The sequence below is a fragment of the Microtus pennsylvanicus genome, chromosome 11 (assembly GCF_037038515.1).
Source record: "Microtus pennsylvanicus isolate mMicPen1 chromosome 11, mMicPen1.hap1, whole genome shotgun sequence".
Taxonomy (NCBI): Eukaryota; Metazoa; Chordata; class Mammalia; order Rodentia; family Cricetidae; genus Microtus; species Microtus pennsylvanicus.
The window spans coordinates 103081534-103104472 of NC_134589.1; the positions used below are offsets into that span (position 1 = coordinate 103081534).

Consider the following 22939-nt stretch of genomic DNA (forward strand, 5'->3'; position numbering starts at 1 on the left):
GGAGAAAGGGGGAAAGAATGGAGTGAGGCAGAAGTTGCCTCTTGAGGGAGAGACAGAAAAGGAAGAGACTCAGGCTACAAGCAGGAAGGAAGATCTGCCTGCCTCGGTGGACTGAAAAGGGAGTGGGCGGGGCTTGTCTTTTAAAGGAACAGGACAGATCATTACAACGACTATGGAAGTTGTAAGGGTAGAATCCCTACCAACGGGAACATCTGCACAAAGGGCAGAGTTGATAGCTCTCACTAGAGCCCTAAGACTGGGAAAAGGAAAGAGGCTGAACATCTACACAGACAGCAGGTATGCCTTTGCCACTGCTCATATCCATGGGACAATGTATAAGGAGAGAGGCCTCCTAACAACTGAAGGAAAGACAATCAAGAATAAACAGGAGATCCTGGATCTCCTATAGGCCCTTTGGGAACCCTCAATGTTGGCTATTATTCACAGCCCTGGACATCAGAGAGGCTCAGGGCCCATGCAGAAGGGAAATAACCTGGCTGATAGGACTGCCAAAGGACAGCGATGGCCCCCAGAGTTACACCAGCCTTAATAGACCTGGGGGCAAGGAACTTACCCCAGATTCCCAACTAAGATCTGGCATGGTCCTTGCTTATGGCTCAACCCTTAGAAGTGTGGTGGAAAACAGCTGATGGGTGGGTCATCCTGCCAAGGAAGCTAGAACATGACATACTCAAAAAGATTCACAGTCCTCACATTTGGGGACACACAGAATGCAGGACCTACTAAGTCGGGCCAAAGTTAAAATGCAGAATGACATTAAAGCTATTGAAGGAACTGTGTCCTAGTGTTGTGCCTGCCAACTGACCAATGCCATACTATCCCCCTCCAATCCTGGTGCTGAACAGAGGGGGACTCGACCAGGTATGAATTGGGAAGTGTGTTTTACTGAAATCAAACCTGGAAAAATTGAATATAAGTATTTGTTAGTATTCATAGACACCTTCTCTGGATGGACTGAGGCGTATCCAACCAAACATGAGATGGCCAATATGCTAACAAAGAAATTAATTGAAGATACAGCTTCCCGTCCATGATTGGGTCTGACAATGGCCCAGACTTCATATCACAGGTAAGCCAGGGAATAGCCACTGCACTGGGGACTGATTGGAAACTCCATTGTGCTTATAGAGCCAAGAACTCAGGGCAGGAAGAAGAGATGAATAGAAAAATCCATCTCCCACCCAAAGGAGTCCATATCCTCCATGGCGGAGGTAGTCTTGCAGAACAAGAGGGGATTAGATCTTCTATTCTTACAGCAGGGTGAGCTCTGTGCAGTTCTACGAGAAAAACTGTTATTTCTTCACTGGTCATTCGGGAATAATCAAAGACAACATGGCTAGAGTTAGAGAAGGACTGGAAAAGTGGACAAGAGAAAGCGAGGCCAGGGTTGGTGTGAACCTGGTTTAATAGCTCCCTCGGTTGACCACTTTTTTCTCTACTCTATGGGATCCCTGGTAATTCTGTTTTTGTTACTGACTTTTTGGCCTTGCATTCTTAACAGGCTAGTGAAATTCATGAAAGACAATATAACTTATGGTCTAGAGATCACACACCCACAGACCCCTCAGTACTGAAGATACTTACGTGTTAACTGTCAGGAACCCATGACTGAGTTCACTATAGTTACTAGAACAGGGGGAATGAAGAACCAAAGTTCCTCCATTTTGTCCTCCACCTCCATCTTGTGTCTTGTATAAGTTATTTCCCCATAAAACATTTCAGTCCTCAGAAATGGCTAGGGGCAAAAGTAACAGGGGAGTTGTCTGGAGAGTACAGATAACTGCAGAATTTCCCCACTTGAAGGTCAGTCAATAAGAAAACTTGTCAAGCAACAGGCAAGGTTTGAAAATAAAATTTCTGAGAAGTTCTTAGCCAATCAGGATTGAACCCGTCACCCCACACCCTGCTAATGTAACTTTTCTGGTTTTTAACTTTAAATAATGCCCTCTACAAGGGCAGGTTACCTCCTCTTGCTGCTGCTGCTGCTGGTGTACCAGTTGCTTTGACGAGGTCCCTGCTGGCTTGTACTGTGCACACAATAAACCTTGCTTTTGCATTTCAGTAAATCAGGTTCCTGGTCGTCATTTGGGGTCCCCCACAGACTGGGCATAACAGTGGCATCTCATAAAATGGGAAGATAGCCAAGTATAGTGGCACATGCCTGTAATCCCAGCACTTGGGAAGTAGAGGCAGAAGGATCAAAGGTTCAAAGTCATCCTCAGCTACATGGTATGTTCAAGATCTGCCTGGGCTATTTGAGACATGGTATAAACTGATGATAAGGCTGTATAAACTGATGGTACGAATGGTCCATGTTACAGTTAAGGGGAAGGTTTTTTTATTGTAGACATGAGAAAGAGAACAACCAGAGGCATCTGGAAGAGTCCAGGGTAGAGAGAGAAAGAAGTAGACTGAGCATGGCCAGAAGACTGGACTTGGCCATAAGAGAAGCAGGAACAGAGGAGAGAGATAGAGATAGAGATAGAGATAGAGATAGAGATAGAGATATAGATAGATAGAGAGAGAGAGAGAGAGAGAGAGAGAGAGAGAGAGAGAGAGAGAGAGGAGGGAGGGAGGGAGGGGGAGAAAGGGAGGGAGGGAGAGAGAGAGAGAGAGAGAGAGAGAGAGAGAGAGAGAGAGAGAGAGAGAGAGGCTAGAGAGCACATGTTGTGAAATAATCTTGTACACTATGAAGATGTCTTGCTCTCACTGGTTTAATAAAAAGCTAAATGACCAGTAGCTAGGCAGGAAGAGGTTACATGGGACTTATGGACACAAAGAGAGCTCACTGGCATAAAGAAGGGTAAAACTGCTAGCCAGGTATAGAGGAAGCAGGGTGTGTACAAGATGAGGTAACAAGTCATGAGCCACATGGCAGCAAATAAATTATTAGAAATGGGTTAGTTTAAGTTGTAAGTGCTAATTAGAAGCAAGCCTAAGCTATCTGTTGAGCATTTATAATTAATAAGTCTCTGTGTGGTTATTTGGGAGCTGGCTGGTGGGAGAGAAAAGTCCACAAGCACACATATCACAACTAGCAGGAGAATGAGTGGCTGTGGGGAGAGAAGCCCATGAGCTGGAGGGAGTGGAGGGTAGACAACGTTGTGAGAAGGCCTAGAGTGCTAGCTAGCATGGACTCAGATGTGTAACAAGTACTTTTGATGATACTGAGGGGGCCTGGAGTCCAGCATGGGCTTTGGTATGTTAGTAGGTACCACAGATAGTCATTTGTCCTTTGACAAATAATAATAATGATGATGATGAGGAGGAGGATGATAAAAATAAGGGAAAGTTCCTAGGGAATGCTGTCTTTTATCTGACCACCAAAAATCCTCCTATAGTTCAGGTTGAGCCCATTTCTGGATATTTCGACTGCCTTTTGGAATTTAGGAAAACGCAGTGTCCTTTGGACCTGATAAAGGCTATATGACTATCCTAGTGTTCCATGAAGCTGTAGTTCACCACTTTCCTGTTGTCTTACAATGCATTCATCTCTATGATGGATCTACAAGCATTGGTGTTTGCAATACTATGTTGTAACATTGACCAAATCACCACACATATTAATGGTCATCTGATAATAACTGAATTAATATCAGTTAATTATAAATTAACATTTTATGTTTTTCATAAAATAGGGGTGGGAGGCACAGCTCAATGGTAAAATGTTTACTAACTCTGCATAAGGCCCTAGGTTCAAGTCTTAGTGCATGCACATACATGCTAAAGAAGTGAAGTAGTACAGTAGACAGTATTTCTTAGGCATCCATTGGTCAGAGGTGGTTTAATTCTATCTTGCTTGTATTCCTCTCTGGAGGGATGTTGAAAAAGTCTCCATTCTCTTGCAACTTAAAATTTTTTTAAATTATTTTATCTACTTAGTTAGTTAGTTTGTGGGACAGGAGTACAGAGGTTCCGTGGAGCACCTGTGGAGGTCAGAGTCTGTTCTCTCCTTCAACCATGTGGGTCCTGGGGATGGAATGTATCTCTTTAGGTTTGGCCTTTTTGCCAGTCCCTTGCTGATGGGGGAGAGTCTTCTGTTTTGTGTTAATTTCATTGGTTATATAGAGACTGCCTTGGCCCTTTAATAAGACAGAAAATTAGGTAGGCGGAGTAGACAGAACAGAATGCTGGGAGAAAGAAGCTGAGTCGGGCAGTCGCCATGATTCTCCCACCTGACACAGACACAGGTTAAGATCTTCCTGGTAAGCTACTGCCTCTTGGTGCTACACAGATTATTAGAAATGGGTTAGTCGAGGTGTGAGAGTTAGCCAAGAAGAGGCTATATATAATGGGCCAAGCAGTGTTTAAAAAAAGAATACAGGTTCCGTGTAATTATTTTGGGTAAAGCTAGCCATGCGGGAGCTGGGTGGGAATGCAGCCCGCCGCTCCTATCACTACACCTTGCAATTCTTAATTTCATCATTTCATTCAGTGGCATTAGTTCAACAAATAATTTAAGCCATCAATGTCCTAGGCATTGTGATAGACATGCGAGGAGTCTGAGGTTAGTGGGACTTAGCCTGCTCCCAATGCCCCCTAGTCTAGCAGACATAAGTAACTTGTAGTCAGCACCCTTCACAGGCCCATTTGTTGTGGACAAGGTTGGCACCATGTCCTGACAGAACACAGTCAGTAGAGAGGTGTGGGAAGCATCCAGCACCCACTGCTCCATCCCTTCCCCCCAAAATTCAACTCTTCTGGCACAAAGGGGTGGATCATGCAACGGGGGTAAGCCAATCAGGGTCTTTTATACTACTGGTTTAGCTGGCAGTGGCCACGTGACCTTCATCTGTCCAATTAGAATGATTCAACTTTTGCTTGGGAAACAGAACAGGCTGCTTCTCATTTCTAGTTGGTGGTGGAATGAGAATGATTGGGAGTTTAATACAGATGTGATGCTTGCAGTGGTGTGGACAGTTTTGTTCTTACAAGGCATGGAAAGAAGAGAAACATGTGGGGAGAGTCAAAGAGAATGAGATAATTTCATGACTGTGGGCCAACACACACCCTGGCTGAAAGCATCTGTGTGTGTGTGTGTGTGTGTGTGTGTGTGAGAGAGAGAGAGAGAGAGAGAGAGAGAGAGAGAGAGAGAGAGAATGTGGGTGTGCGTGTGTGACTCTGTGTGTGTATGAGAGAGAAAGAGAGAGAATGTGGGTGTGCATGTGTGAGTGTGTGTGAGAGAGAATGTGTGTGTGTGCGCACGCGCGTGTGCTCATGAGTACTCATAGAGACCAGAAAGGCACCAGATCCCCAGGAGCTGTACGTACAGACAGTTGTGAGTAACTTGAGGTGGATGCTGGGAACCAAACTCTAGTCCCAGGGAAAAGCAATAACTAATCTCAAAAAGCTGTATTTAGGCGAGTGAGGCAGCCAACGCACTTCCTGTTCAGGGTTGGTTTAATCTGTGGAATCCACATAAACATAGATGGAAAACTGCCCTACAAAATTATCCCCTGACCCTCATATGCCCATCTGTATCTCAGCCACACACACACACAATAATGATAAATAAAAACTGAGACAAAATCCCTCAAAACTATTGTCTATAGAGAATGGTGGTAGATAACTATAAGCTTAGCATTCTGAGGTAGAGGCCGGGAATCAGAAGCTCAAGATCATTCTTATCTGTATCATTATTGATTAAAAATCCAGAAACAGAAAACAGAAAAATGTCTGGAGGTGAGAAAAGTAAAACAGCCAGCCACTGGGTCTTACCTCTACCTCAGTCCAAAATGGCGATCTTGACTCTAGGAATCTCAGAATGAGATTGTGTGTGAGAGCTGTTTCCTCCTGTTTTATATTCCTCTCTAGTTCTGGGATTGAAGGTGTGCACCACTGCTGCCTGGTCTCTATGGCAAACTAGTGTGGCTACTGGGATTAAAGGTGTGAGTCACCACTGTCTGGTCTGTAAGGCTGATCAGTGCCACCGTTTTACTCTCTGAACTTCAGGTAAGCTTTATTTATTAAAATACAAATGAAATGTCACTCACTACACTTAGCCACACAATCACTTGGAGGCCAGCCTAGGCTACATAAAAGACTTTTGTTTCAAAAGAAAGTTTTCTTTTTAAAACTAACAAGCTTTGTAAAGATTTTGCAGATCCATTCCATTAGCCTTCCTTACAATTGGCAGGTGTTACAGCAACTCTGTAGTGGCTATTCAATGAATCATGCCACTTTTTTAAAATCTGTTTTGTCCACCTTATCCTTGGATTCTGCTGCCTTTGGTCCCCATTGTTTCTTGTGTAGAACCCGGATGCTCACAGTGGTACATGACCCATGGCTTCAGCATCACTGGGGGTATCTGATATTGTCTAGATCAGAAAGCTGACTTAATTTTGTTTTTTGACACAAGCTATTGTTATTCAGCCCATGTTGACCTCAAACTCACAATCCTTCTGCCATAGCCTTGGTGTGAATAGTTTTCATCTTACTAAAAATCCTGAGGCTAGAGAGTTGGTGCAGTGGTAAAGAACACTAGCTGCTCTTGCGGAGGACCCAAGTTTGGTTCCCAGTGCCCATGGCAGGCAGTTACTCAAGCACCTTTTTTTTTTTTTTTGCCTCCGTGGGCACCTAAACTCACATGCACATACCACCTCCCATCTCATACATATAACTCTAAAAAATTATTTTTAAAAAATTACAGTGGTTTCCAAAAACTTTTGTGTAGTCTGCAAAGTCCCTAGACTAGGAAGGAACTGTGGCTGATAGGGATATCAGCTCCTGCTCACCACTTGCTGACCCCGACATGTACTGTATTGCAGCCTCACTGTGGTATCTAGCACAGAATGATATTTGTGAAAAGAGTGCGTGTTAGATGGAGATCACATGATCTGGGGGAAAAGAACTCTATCTGATTCAATGGGAGTAGACTGTAAGGGGAGATTAAAGGTCGTTACAAGTGCATGTACTAGGAGAATCAACAGGACCTGTGGCCAATACACATTCTTGTTTCAGTAACCTACTAAAGCAAAGCTGTGATAGAAAATACAAAATTATATCCTACATATGCATACATGTGTACATATGTGAACATACACATACTTTGGATTTTCCAAACTCATCAGATTCCTGTATTATGAGATTGTTTCTTATTCATTCCTCAAAATCTAGTTCAGGAAACAGACACAAACACATACATGCAAAGAGACACACAGACACAGATGAGAGACACACAGACAGACACACACAGATGAGGACACACACACACAAAGAGACACACAGAGGCACAGACACAGATGAGAGACATACAGACACAGACATACACACACAGATGAGAGATACACACAGGCTCACACAGACACACACATTTGTGGTTCTGGGTATCAAACCGTGGGCCTTGCACAGACTAGACTACTGAGCTATGTCCCCCAGACCACTAAAAGAAGCAGGTAGTGGAGGTCAGGTTGAACTTAAGGCCCTTCTGGGAGATTTTTTTCTAGTGGTCTTGACAGCAGAAAGTTGTGCAGACTCCTGTGTCTTAAACGACTCTTCAGCCATTTCCTATTTGGTTTAGGGTAACTCTTCCAGAGAGCAATGACTTGTGTAGCAAGAACGGAAAATAGATGAGATCAAGGTTAGGGCTGTTCAAACACATTAAATGTCGGGAAGGTGTACATTTTCTGATCTGGGCGGGACTTTAGAGCCCAAGTGCAGGAGAACACTGCTGATTCAGTTTTCCAGGAGACAGTCATGTGAGTGCAGGGTACTTGATTGTCTTCCTGCCCACTACAGGCCAATTGGTGTTCCTGCTGGAACGGTTTGAAGGAATGGATTATGTTTCTACCATGTTAGTATGCTTGTGCCATATGACTTGTCATTAATACTAACACACACTGGTGAGGACAGTTTGGCATAACATCTATAAAAGATGGTTATTTGTTTGTATTTATTTTGGGTTGTTGTGTGTGTGTGTGTGTGTGTGTGTGTGTGTGTACTGCAGTGCTTGTGTGGAGGTCAGAGAACAACCTGGCAGAGTCAGCTCTCTCTTTCCATCATGTGAGTCCCAGGGATTGAACCAGGCTGCTGGGCATGGTGACAAGAGCCTTACACTAGCCTGTCTCACCTGCCACTCAGCCCATTTGATAGGAGGGAAAGCCACATCCCCAGTCCAAGGCATTAGGATTTTTAAAGATAAAGAAAATAAAACATAGGAGGGAGGAGATGGCTTGCTCGTGTGCTGTGCAAGCACACCACTCTCAATTTAGATGCCAGCATCCATGTAAAGCTGAGCTTGGAGTGTGCCTGTACCCCAGTACTGAGGAGATCGAGGTAAGAGGGTCCCATGCCTGTACCCCAGTACTGAGGAGATGGAGGTAAGAGGGTCCCGTGCCTGTACCCCAGTACTGAGGCACAAGGCTTAGCAGTTACGAGCACTGGTGGGTCTTTCCAGAGGACCCAGGTTCAACTCCTAACACTTATATGATGGTTCAAAACCATCCAAACTGAAGTTTGGTGTCATCTTCTGGCCTCCTCCCTCACTTGATACCCATGTGGAGCACATACACATGTAAGAAAAACATTCACACACAAAAATAATTACAATAATTATAATGATTAAAAAATTGAGAAGATAAGGTGCAGTAATTGAAGAAGAAATCCAGTATCAATCTCTCGCCTGTACATGCATGTGCACACACATGCACAGATGTACACACAAATACATATACTTACTTATATCACAAACCAGATATACGTTGTTGACAGAGATTTTTGTCCTGCCCAGTCCTGTAGCCATTCAGTTCCGAAGAATCACACAGAGGTCTACATTATCATAAACTGGTTGGCCTACTAGCTCAGGCTTCTTATTAATTCTTACATCCTACATTAACCCATAATAATTCTTGTCTGTGTTAGACATGTGACTTGGTACCTTTTTTTTTTTTTTTTTTTTTTTTTTTGGTTTTTCGAGACAGGGTTTCTCTGTAGCTTTGGAGCCTGTCCTGGAACTAGCTTTGTAGACCAGGCTGGTCTCGAACTCACAGAGATCCTCCTGTCTCTGCCTCCTGAGTGCTGGGATTAAAGGCATGCGCCACCATCTCCAGGCGACTTGGTACCTTTTATCAGTGGGGCGTTCTCATTTTCTTTTCTCTTGGTCTAGGTGACGACTGCAGACTCAGCCTTTCCTCTTTCCAGAATTCTCTTTTTCTGATTGCCCTGCCTATACTTCCTGCCTGATTGCACCACCTCTACTTTCTGCCTGGCTACTGGCCAATCAGCATTTTATTCAAGCAAAACAAGTGTCAGGGTACAAGATCATTGCCCCACTGCACTTTCCCCCTAGTTTTCCAAAACAAGAACCCTGACAGATTGAGATTCTCTGTCTCCCTTCCTCCATTCCCTTCTCCCCCCCCCCCCTCTCTCTCTCTCACACACACACACACACACACAAATGTGCACACCCACGCACACACCCCCACACACGCGCACATGCGCGCACACAAATTCACACACACACACACGCACACACACGCACACACACGCACACACGCGTGCACATGCGCGCACACAAATTCACACACGCACATACACGCGCACACGCACACACACGCGCACACGCACACACACATGCAAACACACAGCAGTGAGAAAGCAAAACAGAGAAATTAAGTGACACATCACACAGGGTACCTTAGATGGCAGCTGGCAGGATCAGGTGCCATCCAACCCAGTATTCCGTGTTTCAAAGCCCATATTTTCAGAAAGCATTGCTGTGTGTGTGTGTTCTGGTTAGTTCCATATAATTCACATTTGAAACTGTTAACGTGCTGATAAAGTTTCAGATTACCAGGATGCTGCTGCATTGTTCTCTTTTTTAGTCAGCTGAGATGACAGTGATGAGACTGTCTCATGCCGGCCCTGCTGGCCTGGCTCCCAGGAGTGAGTCCTTGTCCAACAGAGCTGAGGCAACTGTCCAGGACCAGGAGTTGGCAGAAGGTGGCCATGACAGCAGCTATTGAACTGGAAGCATTGTTGCTCAATCTAACGGGAACAGACCAGCTCGGCCACACTGCTGGCAGTGGTGGCCTGGTCCTCTGGGCTCACAAATTCTGTGTTCCTCAAGTGTTCGATGCTGAATCCATTCATTTTTGAGATGGTAGAGCAACATCTTGGTATGGGTGCTTGGGAAATGCAGAAAATGGAGAGGTAAGCTTCCCCTCTTATTTCAACGTGAGAAACAACTGTTGTTGGTAACACTTTCCTAGGTTGACTTCATGCAGTATGTGCACTATTTAGGCAAGTGTGGGGTGGTACATGGCTGAAAGCTCAGCTCTGGAGAGGCGAAAGCCCAGACAGGAGACTCAGAAGTTCAAGGTCATTCTCAGCTACAGTTCAGAACTGAGCACTGAGTTGCCACATATTCTCAGCAGCTATGCCATCTCTGAGCTCAAGGAAGAGGGGAAAGAAATGAAAAGAGCTGGAACACAGGAAAACGGGCAAGAGATGCCATCTTTTGATCATGGCCACTTCAGTTATCTCACAGCAGCTATGTGTGCCCAAGACTGGCTCTGCTGGGCTGTCAAGATGGCTAGGTGGGTAAAGGTGCTTGCCAGCAATCCTGGAGACCTAAACTCAATTGCAGGTACCACGTGATAGAAGGAGAGAACTAACTCCTGCAGGTTATCCTCTGATATTCATGTAAGTACAGGCATGCACGCACACACATTCATGGAATAATAATAATATAATAATAATAACAATAATAATAATAAATGTATCTGTCCACAATTATGGATGCAGGAGGAGCTCATGAGACCTTAGAGGTAACTATTATTAATATTTGCTGCATGTCATTTTCCCCCAGTGATGTGAGCAGATATGTAAACATATAAAATGGGGAATCATTGCTAGCTGAGACACACACATAATCTTGGCACTCAGGAGGCAGAGGACCTTCTCAAGTTCAAGGTCATCCTTGGATACCTAGCAACTTTGAGGCCAGCTAAGGCTGCACAGACCCTGTCTCAAGAAAAAATTAAAAAAAATTTTTCATTTCATTTTGACTATGAAATAACAGAATTGAGATCATGATGTGCATTTAATGTTAACCAAGGTCAAGAAAAAAGAGGGCCTGGTAGTACAAGCCTAACATTTCAGCTACTGTGGAAGCTGAAGCAAGATGGTCAAAAATTCTAGATTTTTCTGGGATACTCAGTGAGTCCCAAACCAGCCTGGGTTACAGAGTAAAATGCTAGAGAAAATAAGGAAAGAAGAGAGGGAGGGAAGGAGAGAGAGAGGAAAGGAGGGAAGGAGGGAGAGAGGAGGGGGGAGAGAGAGATGGAGGAAGGGAGGGAGGAAGGAAAGAAGAAGAGAAAGAATACAAAAAGATATTAGTTGATGGGTCACAAAAATGAAAATTAAGTATTACTGAGCATATGGAAAAATTGTATATTTGCATATTTCTGATAGAAATGTAGAATGTTTGACAGTTCCTCAAAAAGCCAACTACAGAATTACCAGGTGGTCTGATAATTCTACTTGTAGATACACATCCCAAAGAAAATAAACAGGTACTCAAATAAGTGCTTATACAAAGGCTCATCCTGGCACTAATCACAGTAGCTAAAAAGGAGGGACACTCATCTATCTATTGCTGTGGGAGCACATTCTGCTCCTTCAGCCAATAGCCTTTAAGGTACCAGCCCACTTGATTGTGGTCTCTTATACTATAAAAGCAATGGTAACCATGCACCTGCTCTCTTGCTTCTGGCTCCCGGTTCCAGCTGCGAGACTCTGTTCCTGTTTGCGCAGAGGACTGTTATTTAGGACAGTGATCTGTAAGTTTTCTCCTTAAATAAATAACCCTTTTATTATTCATAATTCTGAACTGGTGTGGGATTGTTTCGTGACTTACTTCATCAGTCTATCAGTGGCTGAATGGATAAATAAATTGTGGCATATCTATACAAAGAAATACTATTCAATCATGAAAATAGATGAGCACATGATTCAATGAGATTGAACTTCAAAGAGTGTGGCAAATGAAAGCAGATAGACATAGAAGTCCATATTGATGGGGTCATTCCTATGAAACATTCAGAATAGATAATTCTTAGGGGAAGAGCAGGGATGGTTGCTAGGAACTAGAGGATGGCAGAAGGTGGAATTACAGTTTCCTTAAAGGGCGGTAAAAATGTTTTAAAATTAGATACAGAAATAACTCAACAATGGGGCCTCCTCACCAGCCCTAGGGTGCACTTTGTTGCAAGATATTTGATTACCCTGTGTAAAGATGAGCCAGGAGAACAAGTGGGACTTCCAGCAAAGAGAGGATCTGGGTATGAAGCTAGGCACACAGAGGAGACACCAGGAGAGGCAGAACAAGTTGGAGGTGCAGAATGAAAGAAAGGCCACATGGTAGAATGTAGATTAAAAATACGGAACAAGCCTAAGCTATAGGCTAACGGTTCATAATTAGTAAGAAATCTTCATGTCATTATTTGGGAGCTGGCAGTGCAGAGCAAGGATCGTTACAGTGCCCCCATCAGAGTACCCTTCAATTGTAAAGTACGAAAGCATTCTTCTATAGTATCTTACCACCTTTTCAGTTGTGTTTCTCTTAGGTCCTTCACATACCTTGATTTGTGATTGCTTGCATGTATGTGTGCATGTGCGTGTGTGTTTATGTATGTACACATGTGCATTGTGAAGTTTCTGCTTGGCTAGGCAGCAATCTCACCATGCTGTAGAGAAGAACAACCTGGAGTGTTGCTGTAATGTCTTTTCTTTGTCTCCCAAATAACAACATGGAGACTTTTGCTTAGACTTGTTTCTAACTAGCTCTGGTAACTTAATTAACTCTATTTGCCTATGTGCTGCCATGTGGCTTGTGGCTTTTACCTTTCCTCCTCCATGTTCTGCTTCTACTGTGTCTGATTGGCAACGCCTGTCTCTCTGCTTCCCAGACTCTCTTCCTGGAAGTCCTGCCTATACCTCCTGCCTAGCTATTGGCTATTTAGCTTTTTATTAAAGCAAACACAGTGACATATCTTTACTCAGTGTAATCAAATATCCCACAACACATTGCCTCTGTCATATAGCAAGATTCTAAATATATGTATGATGGAGGAAGGTCATTGGTTAAGTAATAAAGAAACTGCTTGGCCTCATAGGTTAAAACATAGGTGGGAGGAGTAAACAGAACAGAATGCTGGGAGGAAGAGGAAGTGAGCTCAGACTCGACAGCTCTGCTCTCTGGAGCAGAGATGCCATGCTCCCCTCTCCCGGGTAGATGTGATAGCTCTGCTCTCTGAGGCACACACGATGAAGCTCCAACCCAGGATGGACGTAGGCTAGAATCTTTCCTGGTAAGCCACCTCGTGGTGCTACATAGATTATTAGAAATGGGTTAAGAGGCTGAAACTAGTGGGCCAAGCAGTGCTTAAAAGAATACAGTTTCCATGTAATTATTTCGGGCATAAGCTAGCCAGGCGGCTGGGTGCCGGGGACGCAGCCCCGCTACCCCTATTACAACAGAAGGGCACCGGACGTGGTAGCAACAATTTCTCGGGTCTGCTCTGCTTGCTAGAGGCAAGCAAGCGCTCTCATTTAAGAGAGGCTTCCTGACTCAGCTTCAGCTGCAAAACCTTGCAGCTCTTAAGAGGTCCTGCCACGAAACATTTAAATGGTGTTGATGAAAAGCCGACTGGATGCTTGTTTGTTTTCAGCTGTAGCAGGAAAAAAGTTATGCTGTTTTAAAATGCCGGCTTTCTGGGCCATCCTGCCAGGGCAAACTCTGACTCTTTTACGCAGGCGGTTCGTGCGGTTTGCAAGCACAGGCTGCTGAAGCTCGCTTGCTGGCAGGGACCTTGAAATGCCATAGTTGTGGCAATAAAGATGGCTACAGCCGGTACCTCTGCCATGAGGCTGAAAAGCTAAGGAATGGGCTTGATCCAGCCGTCAAAGCCACGGCTTTAGTCCTACTGAGATTGCTTGGTAAATTAAAGACTCATGTGTTCAGAAAAAGAGATATATACAGTAAAGAGAGATTCAAAGACAAAGAAAATTTCTAAATGCTTTACAGTGTGTTAAAAATATATGCAAACTAAAAGTTAAAGTTCTTAAAAGTAAAAAATGAAAGAAAGAGAGTAGTTGGGTGTGGTAGTACACACCTTTAATCCCAACACTTGGGAGGCAGAGGGAGATTGACCTCTGTGACTTCAAGGTGTGGTAGCACACGCCTTTAATCCCAGTGCCTAGAAGGCAGGGACAAACAGATCTCTATGAGTTCAAGGTGTAGTAGCATACACCTTTAATCCCAATGCCTGGGAGGCAGAGACAGGCGGATCTCTGAGAGTTCAAAGGCAGCCTGGTCTACAGAGTTATTCCAGGTCAAAGATACAGAGAACCTATCTCAAAAAGCAAAAAATAAAAGTAAAAATAAACAAAATAGAGGTTAAAATAAAGCGCACAAAGATGGAAAATACACAGAGAATTTTGATACTGAATGCTATTATGCTCTCTTTGAATTATTTGAATGCTGAGGAAGGAGCAACAGCTGCTAAAAGATATTTGTTTATAAATGCTGCTGAACTAATTCAACATAGATATTTTGAAAATGCCTTGACTTTGAAATTTGGATCTAAGGACATGATGCTTTGAAAGGAGTTTCTTATTTTGTTTTCACAGAGGGTGAAAGTCTGTGGATTGCTTCCATCCCAATGTGGTATGATGACCACGTCCTCCTGAAAGGTTGCTGTGAATACCCTCAAAAAATCACTTCATTCAACTGCCAACTGAGATGAACCTAGCAGACAGGTTATACCCTGAAATACCTAAATAACAGCGCCCCCATTCAGCAGGAAGCAGTTTGGAGAGAAAAAACTGCGCCCATATTCCCAAATATTGTTTATAAATGTTCTTTTACATTTAAAGGGGAATGTGATATAGATAAGAATAATTTGCATTGATATGGGTTTTGCTTTAGTGATTTAAATTTAAGGTCAATTTTGTTATATGTATATGTGTTTCTGATCTTGATTAAGGTATTGTGATTGTGTAGTTCATTTAAAAATGAAATGTATATAGGTTGTTAATGGATAATCATTAATAATAGTCAAGTTTGTAGTCATGTTAGTTAGATTTTCTAGATATATAGATATATATTTCAGTTAGATCGGCATTCTTCATATCTTTCAAAAACTACGGAATATGCTATTTAATGTTTTAATAACTTAAGGTTTTTCATGACAATGAGACATATCTGCTCCTGGAAACACCAATCTACTTCAAGAAGAAGATGGGCATCGAAGAGGATCCTTATGGAGTTTGATAGCCATTTGGGCAAGAAACTGCTCTTGCCTGGACTACTGCATAAACTGGACACAGAGAACCCACAGAGAGAGGACTACTGAACTTGCCTAAAGGTGAGATGATCTTTCAGGGTTCCTGATTCATGAAAGAGTCTGCGAAACATTCTGCAGGACACAACAGATAGTGACTGAACTGACTTTGAATTTTCCTGCTTCATGGAAATGTCTGCTGGATACCGTGGGCCTGTAGGCCGAAGATGGATGCCTCAACGGTACAGAGAAACTTTGGGTGACTGTCCAGGCAGCGAGATGTCTTTGTCATTTCTATAGTTTGAAAGTTGTTTATTTCTTGTTTGCTTAGGTAATATTGTATCTTTCTGGAGTCTTTGATGGAGTTGAAGAATAGATAGATAGTCATAGTTATAGTTTTCCATTGTTATAATAAAAGATAAAATAGATATAAATATTGTAACTGTAATTCTTGCTTCATAACTCTTTTGTTATATGTAATTTTGCTATGTTAAAGTTAAAGCCTTCCTTTTTGTTTAAACAGAAAAAGGGGAAATGATGGAGGAAGGTCATTGGTTAAGTAATAAAGAAAGTGTTTGGCCCCATAGGTTAAAACATATGTGGGAGGAGTAAACAGAACAGAATGCTGGGAGGAAGAGGAAGTGAGCTCAGACTCGACAGCTCTCCTCTTGGGGGCAGACGCCTCAGAGAGACACCATGCTCCCCGCTCCTGGGAAGATACATGCGATGAAGCTCCGACCCAGGATGGATGTAGGCTAGAATCTTCCCGGTAAGACTGGTGTTACACAGATGATTAGAAATGGGCTAAATTAATATGTGAGAATTAGCCTAGAAGAGGCTAGATAGAAATGGGCCAAGCAGTGCTTAAAAGAATACAGTTTGTGTGTTGTTATTTCGGAGCATAAGCTAGCAGGTGGTCGGGGTGCTGGGGATGCAGCCCCGCCGCTCGTATTACAACATATGTAGGTTAATTGGAGGGCTTACAATTTTCCTCCTCTATTGTCAGGCTTTATTTATTTATTCTTATTTTGTTGTATTATGGGTTTTTCCTTATTTAGGTTTTTTTTTGGTGTGTGTGTTCAGGCTGTTTGTAGACAAGACTGGCATGAGCTTGTTATCCTTCTGCCTCTGCCTCTTTTGTCCCAGGATTGCAGACTTGGGACACCATGTCAGGGCTTATAATAGTGTTTGATATTTCATCATTACATTTTCCCAGTCTTGCTCATTTTCTTCCATGCCTGTTTTGTCTATTGCTTTGTTCTTCTATAAAATTTTAGAATCAGCTTACCAGAGTTAATTTTAATCATGAATTTCTTATTGAAATCTCAACTGGAATTACATTGAAAAGAATTTATCTTTATAATATTGATTCTTTTACCCACAAAGAGAAGGGCTAGGGAGTTGAATGAACCTCTTGTCATGTGAAACATAAGGACCTGAGCTCAGATCCACAGCACCCCTATAAAAATCTGGGTGTTTTAATATACACTATGATCCCATTGTTGGGAAGGCAGAGACAGCAGGATACCTAGTGTCCCCTGAACTGATTAGCCCTGGGTTCAGTAAGAAACCCTGCCCTAAAGAATATGAAAGAGAAAAAAAAAAGAATATGAAAGAAAGCAATTGAAGAAGATAGCTGATCTTGTTCTAGGTCTCCACTTACAGATGGGAAAACCCTCTCCCCACAAAAAATATGTAACTTCATATGTCTTTGTTTTGCTTAGGTTGGATCCATGACCTTGAGTATAATGCTAAGCATACACTCTAATACCTTCCTAGGTCCCTAGCACCTGTAGTTTTCAGTTCTTTGTTGCTGTTTCTTTCTGGCTTTGTTTGTTTTTAAGTCAAGATCACATATAGCTCAGCTAGTCTCGAATCCTGATCCCCCTGTTTCTAGCAACCAAGAGCAACCATGCTGGGTCTTGTCTGTTTCGTTTTATTGATACAGCATTTTTCTGTGTAGCCATAGCTGTCCTGGAACTTCCTCTGCATACCAGACTGGCCTCAAACTCAGAGATACACCTGGCTCCTCTGCCTCCAAGAATGTGGATTAAAGATATATGACACCATGCCCAGTGGCTTGGTTCATTTTATTGGTTCATTTTATAAAAATTTATTTTTGTTTATGTCTCTATGTGTGTATGCACACATGACTGAAGGTCTCTTTAGAGACCAGAAGATGGCATCAAATCCCATGAAGTAACAGTTATAGGTAGTTGTAAGCCTCTTAATGTGGGTCCTGGGAACTCCAGGCCTATGCAAGAGCAGCAAGTACTCTTAACTGCTGAGCCATCTCTACAGTCCCTTAAGTTGATTTTTTAAAAAATGTTGCTTAATAATGTGACATAAAATCAGTTAACTTTCCAGGTGGCATAAAAGAACAGCTTTCTTAGTTAAAAAACATTTGATTATGTATTTAATTTCTAATATACATAAGTACTATTTTATAATAAATATAAATATATTAAATACTTACATTTTGTTGCATTTATTTATTCATTGTGTGTGTGTGTGTGTGTGTGTGTGTGTGTGTGTGTTTGGACAGGAGTAGATGCCATGTAGAGGTCAGAGGACAATTTATAGCAGCTGGTTCTTTCCTTCTATCATGGGAGTCCCAGAGCTGAAACTCGGGTTATGATGCTTGGCAGCAGATACTTTAACCCACTGAGCCATCTTGTCAGTTCTGAGCTCAGGGATTATTGACCTGTACCACCACACCCAATTGTTGTTAGGGTTTCTGACCTGCCTGGTTCCCACAATCGTTAAGTCCCAAAGAAATCACACAGAGGTCTACATTAATTATAAACTGGTTGGCCCATTATCTCAGGATTCTTATTGACTCTTATCAACATTATTCTTGTCTATGTTAGCCACAAGGCTTGGTACCTTTTTCCGTGAGGCAGTTATATCTTCCTTGCTCTGTGGCCAGGTGAGGACTGCAGAATCTGCTTCCTTTTTCCCAGAATTCTCCTTTTCTCATTGACCCAACTCTACTTCCTGTCTGGTTGTCCCATCTATACTTTCTGCCTGCTACTGGCCAATCAGTGTTTATTTAAAATATAATTGACAGAATACAGACCATTGTCCCACACCACTTCCCCCTCTTTTTTTTTTTAAAAAAACAAGAACTCTGAATCTAATACCCTTTGTTTAGCTTTTCTCCTTATCATTAGCCATAACAACTTGTAACCAACATTCTAAACAAAGGAAAATATCCATAGTCCATTTTTTGGGAATGTGGGCATAGTTTTCCAGGCTACTTCCTCCTGGTTGGGGGCACTGATATTCTTATGGGGACCTAAAGAAAATTTAGAATTATGATCAAGTCCTGTGAGTCTTGATCATCTTAGGCAGTAGTCTTGAATCTGTTCTGGATGTAGAATTCAGACATCTGGGCCATCTGTTCCTACTGGAGATTTCTCAGGTGGTCTTCCTTGATCAAACCTAATTTTTCTTAACTCAGAATGAATCCACAGCCTCTCATTTCCTGTGGAAACAAAAGCAAATCCTCTTCCAAAGTAACATACCTTTTGACTTCAATTTTGAAGTCAAGGTATTTTCAAAATACCTATGTTGTATTAATTCAGCAGCATTTATAAACAAATATCTTTTAGCAGCTGCTCCTTCCTCAGCATCCAAACAACTCAAAGAGAGCATAATAATACACAGTATCCAGATTCTCTGTGTGTTTTCCATCTTTATTTTAAACTTTATTTCTTTTATTTTTACTTTTAATTTTTGGATTTTTGAGACAGGTTCTCTGTGTATCTTTGGCTGTCCTGGAACTTCCTCAGTAGACCAGGCTGTCCTTGAACTCACAGAGATCCACCTGCCTCTGCCTCCCAAGTGCTGGGATTAAAGGTGTGTGCTACCACACCCAACTATTCTCTTTTTTTTTCTTTTAAGGACTTTATGCTTTTTTTCTCCCAAGCCTACATATATTTTTAAACACACAGTAGACCACTTAAAGATTTTTTTCATCTTTGAATCTACCTTAACTGTATATCTTTTTCTTTTTATGACCACATGAGTCTTTAATTTACCAAGCAATATGGGTAGGATTAAAGCTGTGGCTTTGACGGCTGGATCTAGCCCATTCTTTAGCTTTCTGAGATTCCAGCCTCATGGCAGAGGTACCAGCTGTAGCCCTGTTTATTGCTACAACTCTGTGGCATTTCAAGGTCCCTGCAAGCAAGCAAGCAAGCTGCAGCTAAAGCTGAGTCAGGAAGCCTCTCTTAAATGAGACACATTTGCCTCTAGCAAACAGAGCCCACCTGAGAAATTGCTGCTATCAACAAGTCATGCTTTACTCCTTTTTGTCTAGAATAACTTCCCAAGCTCTCTCAGGCTTTATGTAGATGCAGTTGTCCTTGTGGGCACCAATCTTATATCAATTCTTTGGGGTTTTTTAAGATTTATTTTTATTTTATGTGTATGGGTGTTCTTACTGTGTATCTGTACACATGCATGAAGTACCCTTGTAAACCAAAAGAGGACACTGGGTACCTTGGAACTGGAGTTGCAGGCTGTTGTGAGTTGTCTTTTGGGTTCTAGGAATGGAACGTGGGTCTGATGTGTGAAGTCCTTCTTTATGTGTTTGCTTTTATTGGTTAATGAATAAAGAAACTGCTTTGGCCTGTGATAGGGCAGAGTAGAGTTAGGCAGAAAAACTAAACTGAATGCTGGGAGAAAGAAGGCGGAGTCAGGGAGAAGTCATGTATCCCAACTGGAGACAGATGCTGGATGGAACCTTGCCGGTAAGCCACAGCCACTTGGCAATGCACAGATTTATAGAAATGGGTTGGTTTAAGATGTAAGAGCTAGCCAATAAGAAACTAGAGCTAATAAGCCAAGAAGTGATTTAATTATACAGTTTCTGTGTGATTATTTTGGTTCTGGGCAGCCAGGAACAAACAAGTGGCCGCTGCCTACACCTGGCCCTCTGCAAGAACAGCTAGCACTCATAACTAGAGACTCCAACTTCCTTGTTTCATTTCTCATGCTTGGTAATAAAGGAAATAAGATATTACTTTATGTTTTTTTATCTAATTAGGGTAGGACCTCTCAGAATTAGCCAAATGGTGAAACCTTATCTCAATTCAAACTCCCAAACAAAACAGAACAAAACCTGGCATTATAATTTAGGTTTAGTTTTTTAGGACTTTTTGAAGCTAGCTCCTTTTTCTCTCATAAGTTGTTTAGGAGTTCACTGTTGATAATTTTTTAAGTGACAGAATTATTTTCTTGAAAAACTTGTCTGCTTTACACTTCCAAGTCATAAAAAAAGATACCAATGTCCCCAGATACATCGCAAAATAACCAGCAAATAGTATCCCAGCATCTCTTGACCTAGAGAACCTTGTCTGTTCCTCTCCCTCCATGCAAAATATACCTGCAGTTCAGGTGCTGCAGAGACAGCTTGGCAGGTAAGAGTGTGCATGATCTGAGTTTGGTTCCCAGCACCCATGTCTGATGGTTCACAGTAGCCTGTAATTTCAGCTCCAGGGGATCTAACGCCTCTGGCCTCTGAGAGCAGCGCTTGTGTTCACATGCACCTCCCCCACATGAGCCCCAGCTTATGCACATCATATCATTTTTAGGTTCTTTAAATATAACCACAGGGGCTGGAGAGTTGGTTCAGGGGTTAAGAGCACTGGCTGCTCTTCCAGAGGAACCAGGTTCAGTTCCCAGCACCCACATGGCAGCTCACAACTGTCTGTAACTCTGGTTCCAGGAGATCAACACCCCCACACAGACATATATGCAGGAACAAACAATTAAAAATATAACCACAGTCAAGGATATTAGAACAATAAGAGGGGGGATCCAAATTCATATATTCTGGATTCAAGGGCTGATTTGGTACCTGAGAAATGTGGGGGTCTGGGTAAATGAACTCTCTGAATGTCAGTTCTGTCTTCTGTAAAATTAGGGGGAGTGGAGTGCTAGCTTCCACAGAGACATCGGTAAGTGTTTTATGCTTAGCAATCATTCAATAAGTAGTATTGATTTTTATCAGCCTAGCTTGCTGATTACATTTATTCATTCATTCATTCATTTGAGACATGGTCTAGGCTGTCCTCAAACTCCTTACAGAGCCAAAGATGACTTTGGATTTCAGATCCACCTGCTTCTACTTATGCATTAGGCTTTTGCAATGCTGGGGATAGGAACCAAGGCTTTGCTCATGCTATGGCAAGCATTCTACCCACTGAACTGCATTCTCATTCCTTACTTACTTATATACACCATATATACATATGCACAATATATACATATATAATATACACATTGCGTATACATATACATACACACATACATAGTGTGTGTATGAGTATATGTATGTGTGTGTATATATACATATGTGTGTGTGTGTAGGCCAGAAGTTGGTGTAAGGTGTCTTAGGAAGTCCTAGGAATCCTCCTGTCTCTGCTCCCAGCGCTGAGATTAGAAGTATACACTGCTGCACCTGCTCCTCTTTTAATGTGGGTTCTGGGGCTCAGCTGTGGGTCCTCATGTTTGGGCTGTGAATGCTGTACCAATTGAGCCCCATTGCCAGTCCTGGTTCTATATTTTAATGCTACCATGTTTGGTCTCTATGATTATTCTCCAGGTTTGTAAAGATCAGTGTTCCAAATAGCTTTGTCGGCCATATGTCCAATATATTTTTGCCTCTCTTGTTTCTGTACATACAAATACACAGGATTGACACAGGTGTACACACACACACACACACGGTGGGTGTCTGCTGCTCTTCTTTACGTAAATCATGTACATAAACGCGAACAACACAGATCCCTCAAGCTGGGGTCCACATCCTTCACGAAGGCCATATCATCTGCAGATACATTCTGACTCACCAGTCACACTTGAAACCTACCGGCCCTCTGACAGACCCCAAGCCTCCCGCAATAGCTATGTCTAACCACGCAAAGCCTCTCCACTAGCTCCAATATGGGCAGGTACCTTATTCTTGCTTCCTCTGCAGATGATTTTATTTTAGTTGTTTTTGTTTTTGTTGTTCTAGAGAGTTTATCATCTGTCCCTCTTTCTCACTACCCAGCCCCCAAACCTCCCCCCTCCAGCTTCCATTGCGCATGTGTTATGCATCCCTCCCCCATCCTGGGTACCAGTTGGGCACTTTAGGGTGCTGGCAGTTGAAGAGATGGAGTCGCTTCCTCGGGAACACCGGGCCCCTTAAAACGCTGCTAACCGGAGCCGCCTTCCTCCCTGCTGCCTTCAGCAAGGATGGAGTGAAAGCGGATCCCTTGGCTGCTCACGAGGATTAGCAATGGAATTAAAGCAATCTCTGTCTGTCCATCTGGAAGCTGAGAAGCCTCTGAGGCGCTACGGGGCGGTGGAGGAGACAGCATGGAAAGCAGAGCGACTGGGAAGTAAGTGTTTGGGCAAGGAATGGGTGGGGACATTGGGGACCCGTGTTCTGGAGCTGGTGACTCCTAGTGCGGGGGTGGGGGGAACGTGGGTGAGCTGACAGGGGAAGCGCCCCCACAGACCGGCTTCCAGTGTTGCACAGCAGCGATGTTCTCCCTACAAACAAAAGAGGGGACCTTCCAGGGCTGGGCTGCACCGGGAGGCTCCTCAGGAAATCACAAGCAGCTAAGCCAGGAAGAGCC

The 22939-nt window shown here is 42.8% G+C and overlaps 1 protein-coding gene across 5 annotated transcripts in view; it reads left to right on the forward strand.

Moving 5' to 3' along the window:
- Positions 1-22410: 22410 nt before the first annotated feature.
- Positions 22411-22939, forward strand: part of Bmerb1 (bMERB domain containing 1) — a 73106-nt gene continuing 72577 nt past the window's right edge. Inside the window, exon 1 of one of the 5 annotated variants that reach the window (XM_075942094.1) lies at positions 22411-22699. In XM_075942094.1, coding sequence (XP_075798209.1) covers positions 22677-22699 — 23 coding nt within the window. In that variant the 5' untranslated portion in view covers positions 22411-22676. The remainder of the gene's footprint in view (positions 22700-22939) is intronic. The other 4 variants (XM_075942090.1, XM_075942091.1, XM_075942092.1 and 1 more) reach the window with 4 other exon arrangements.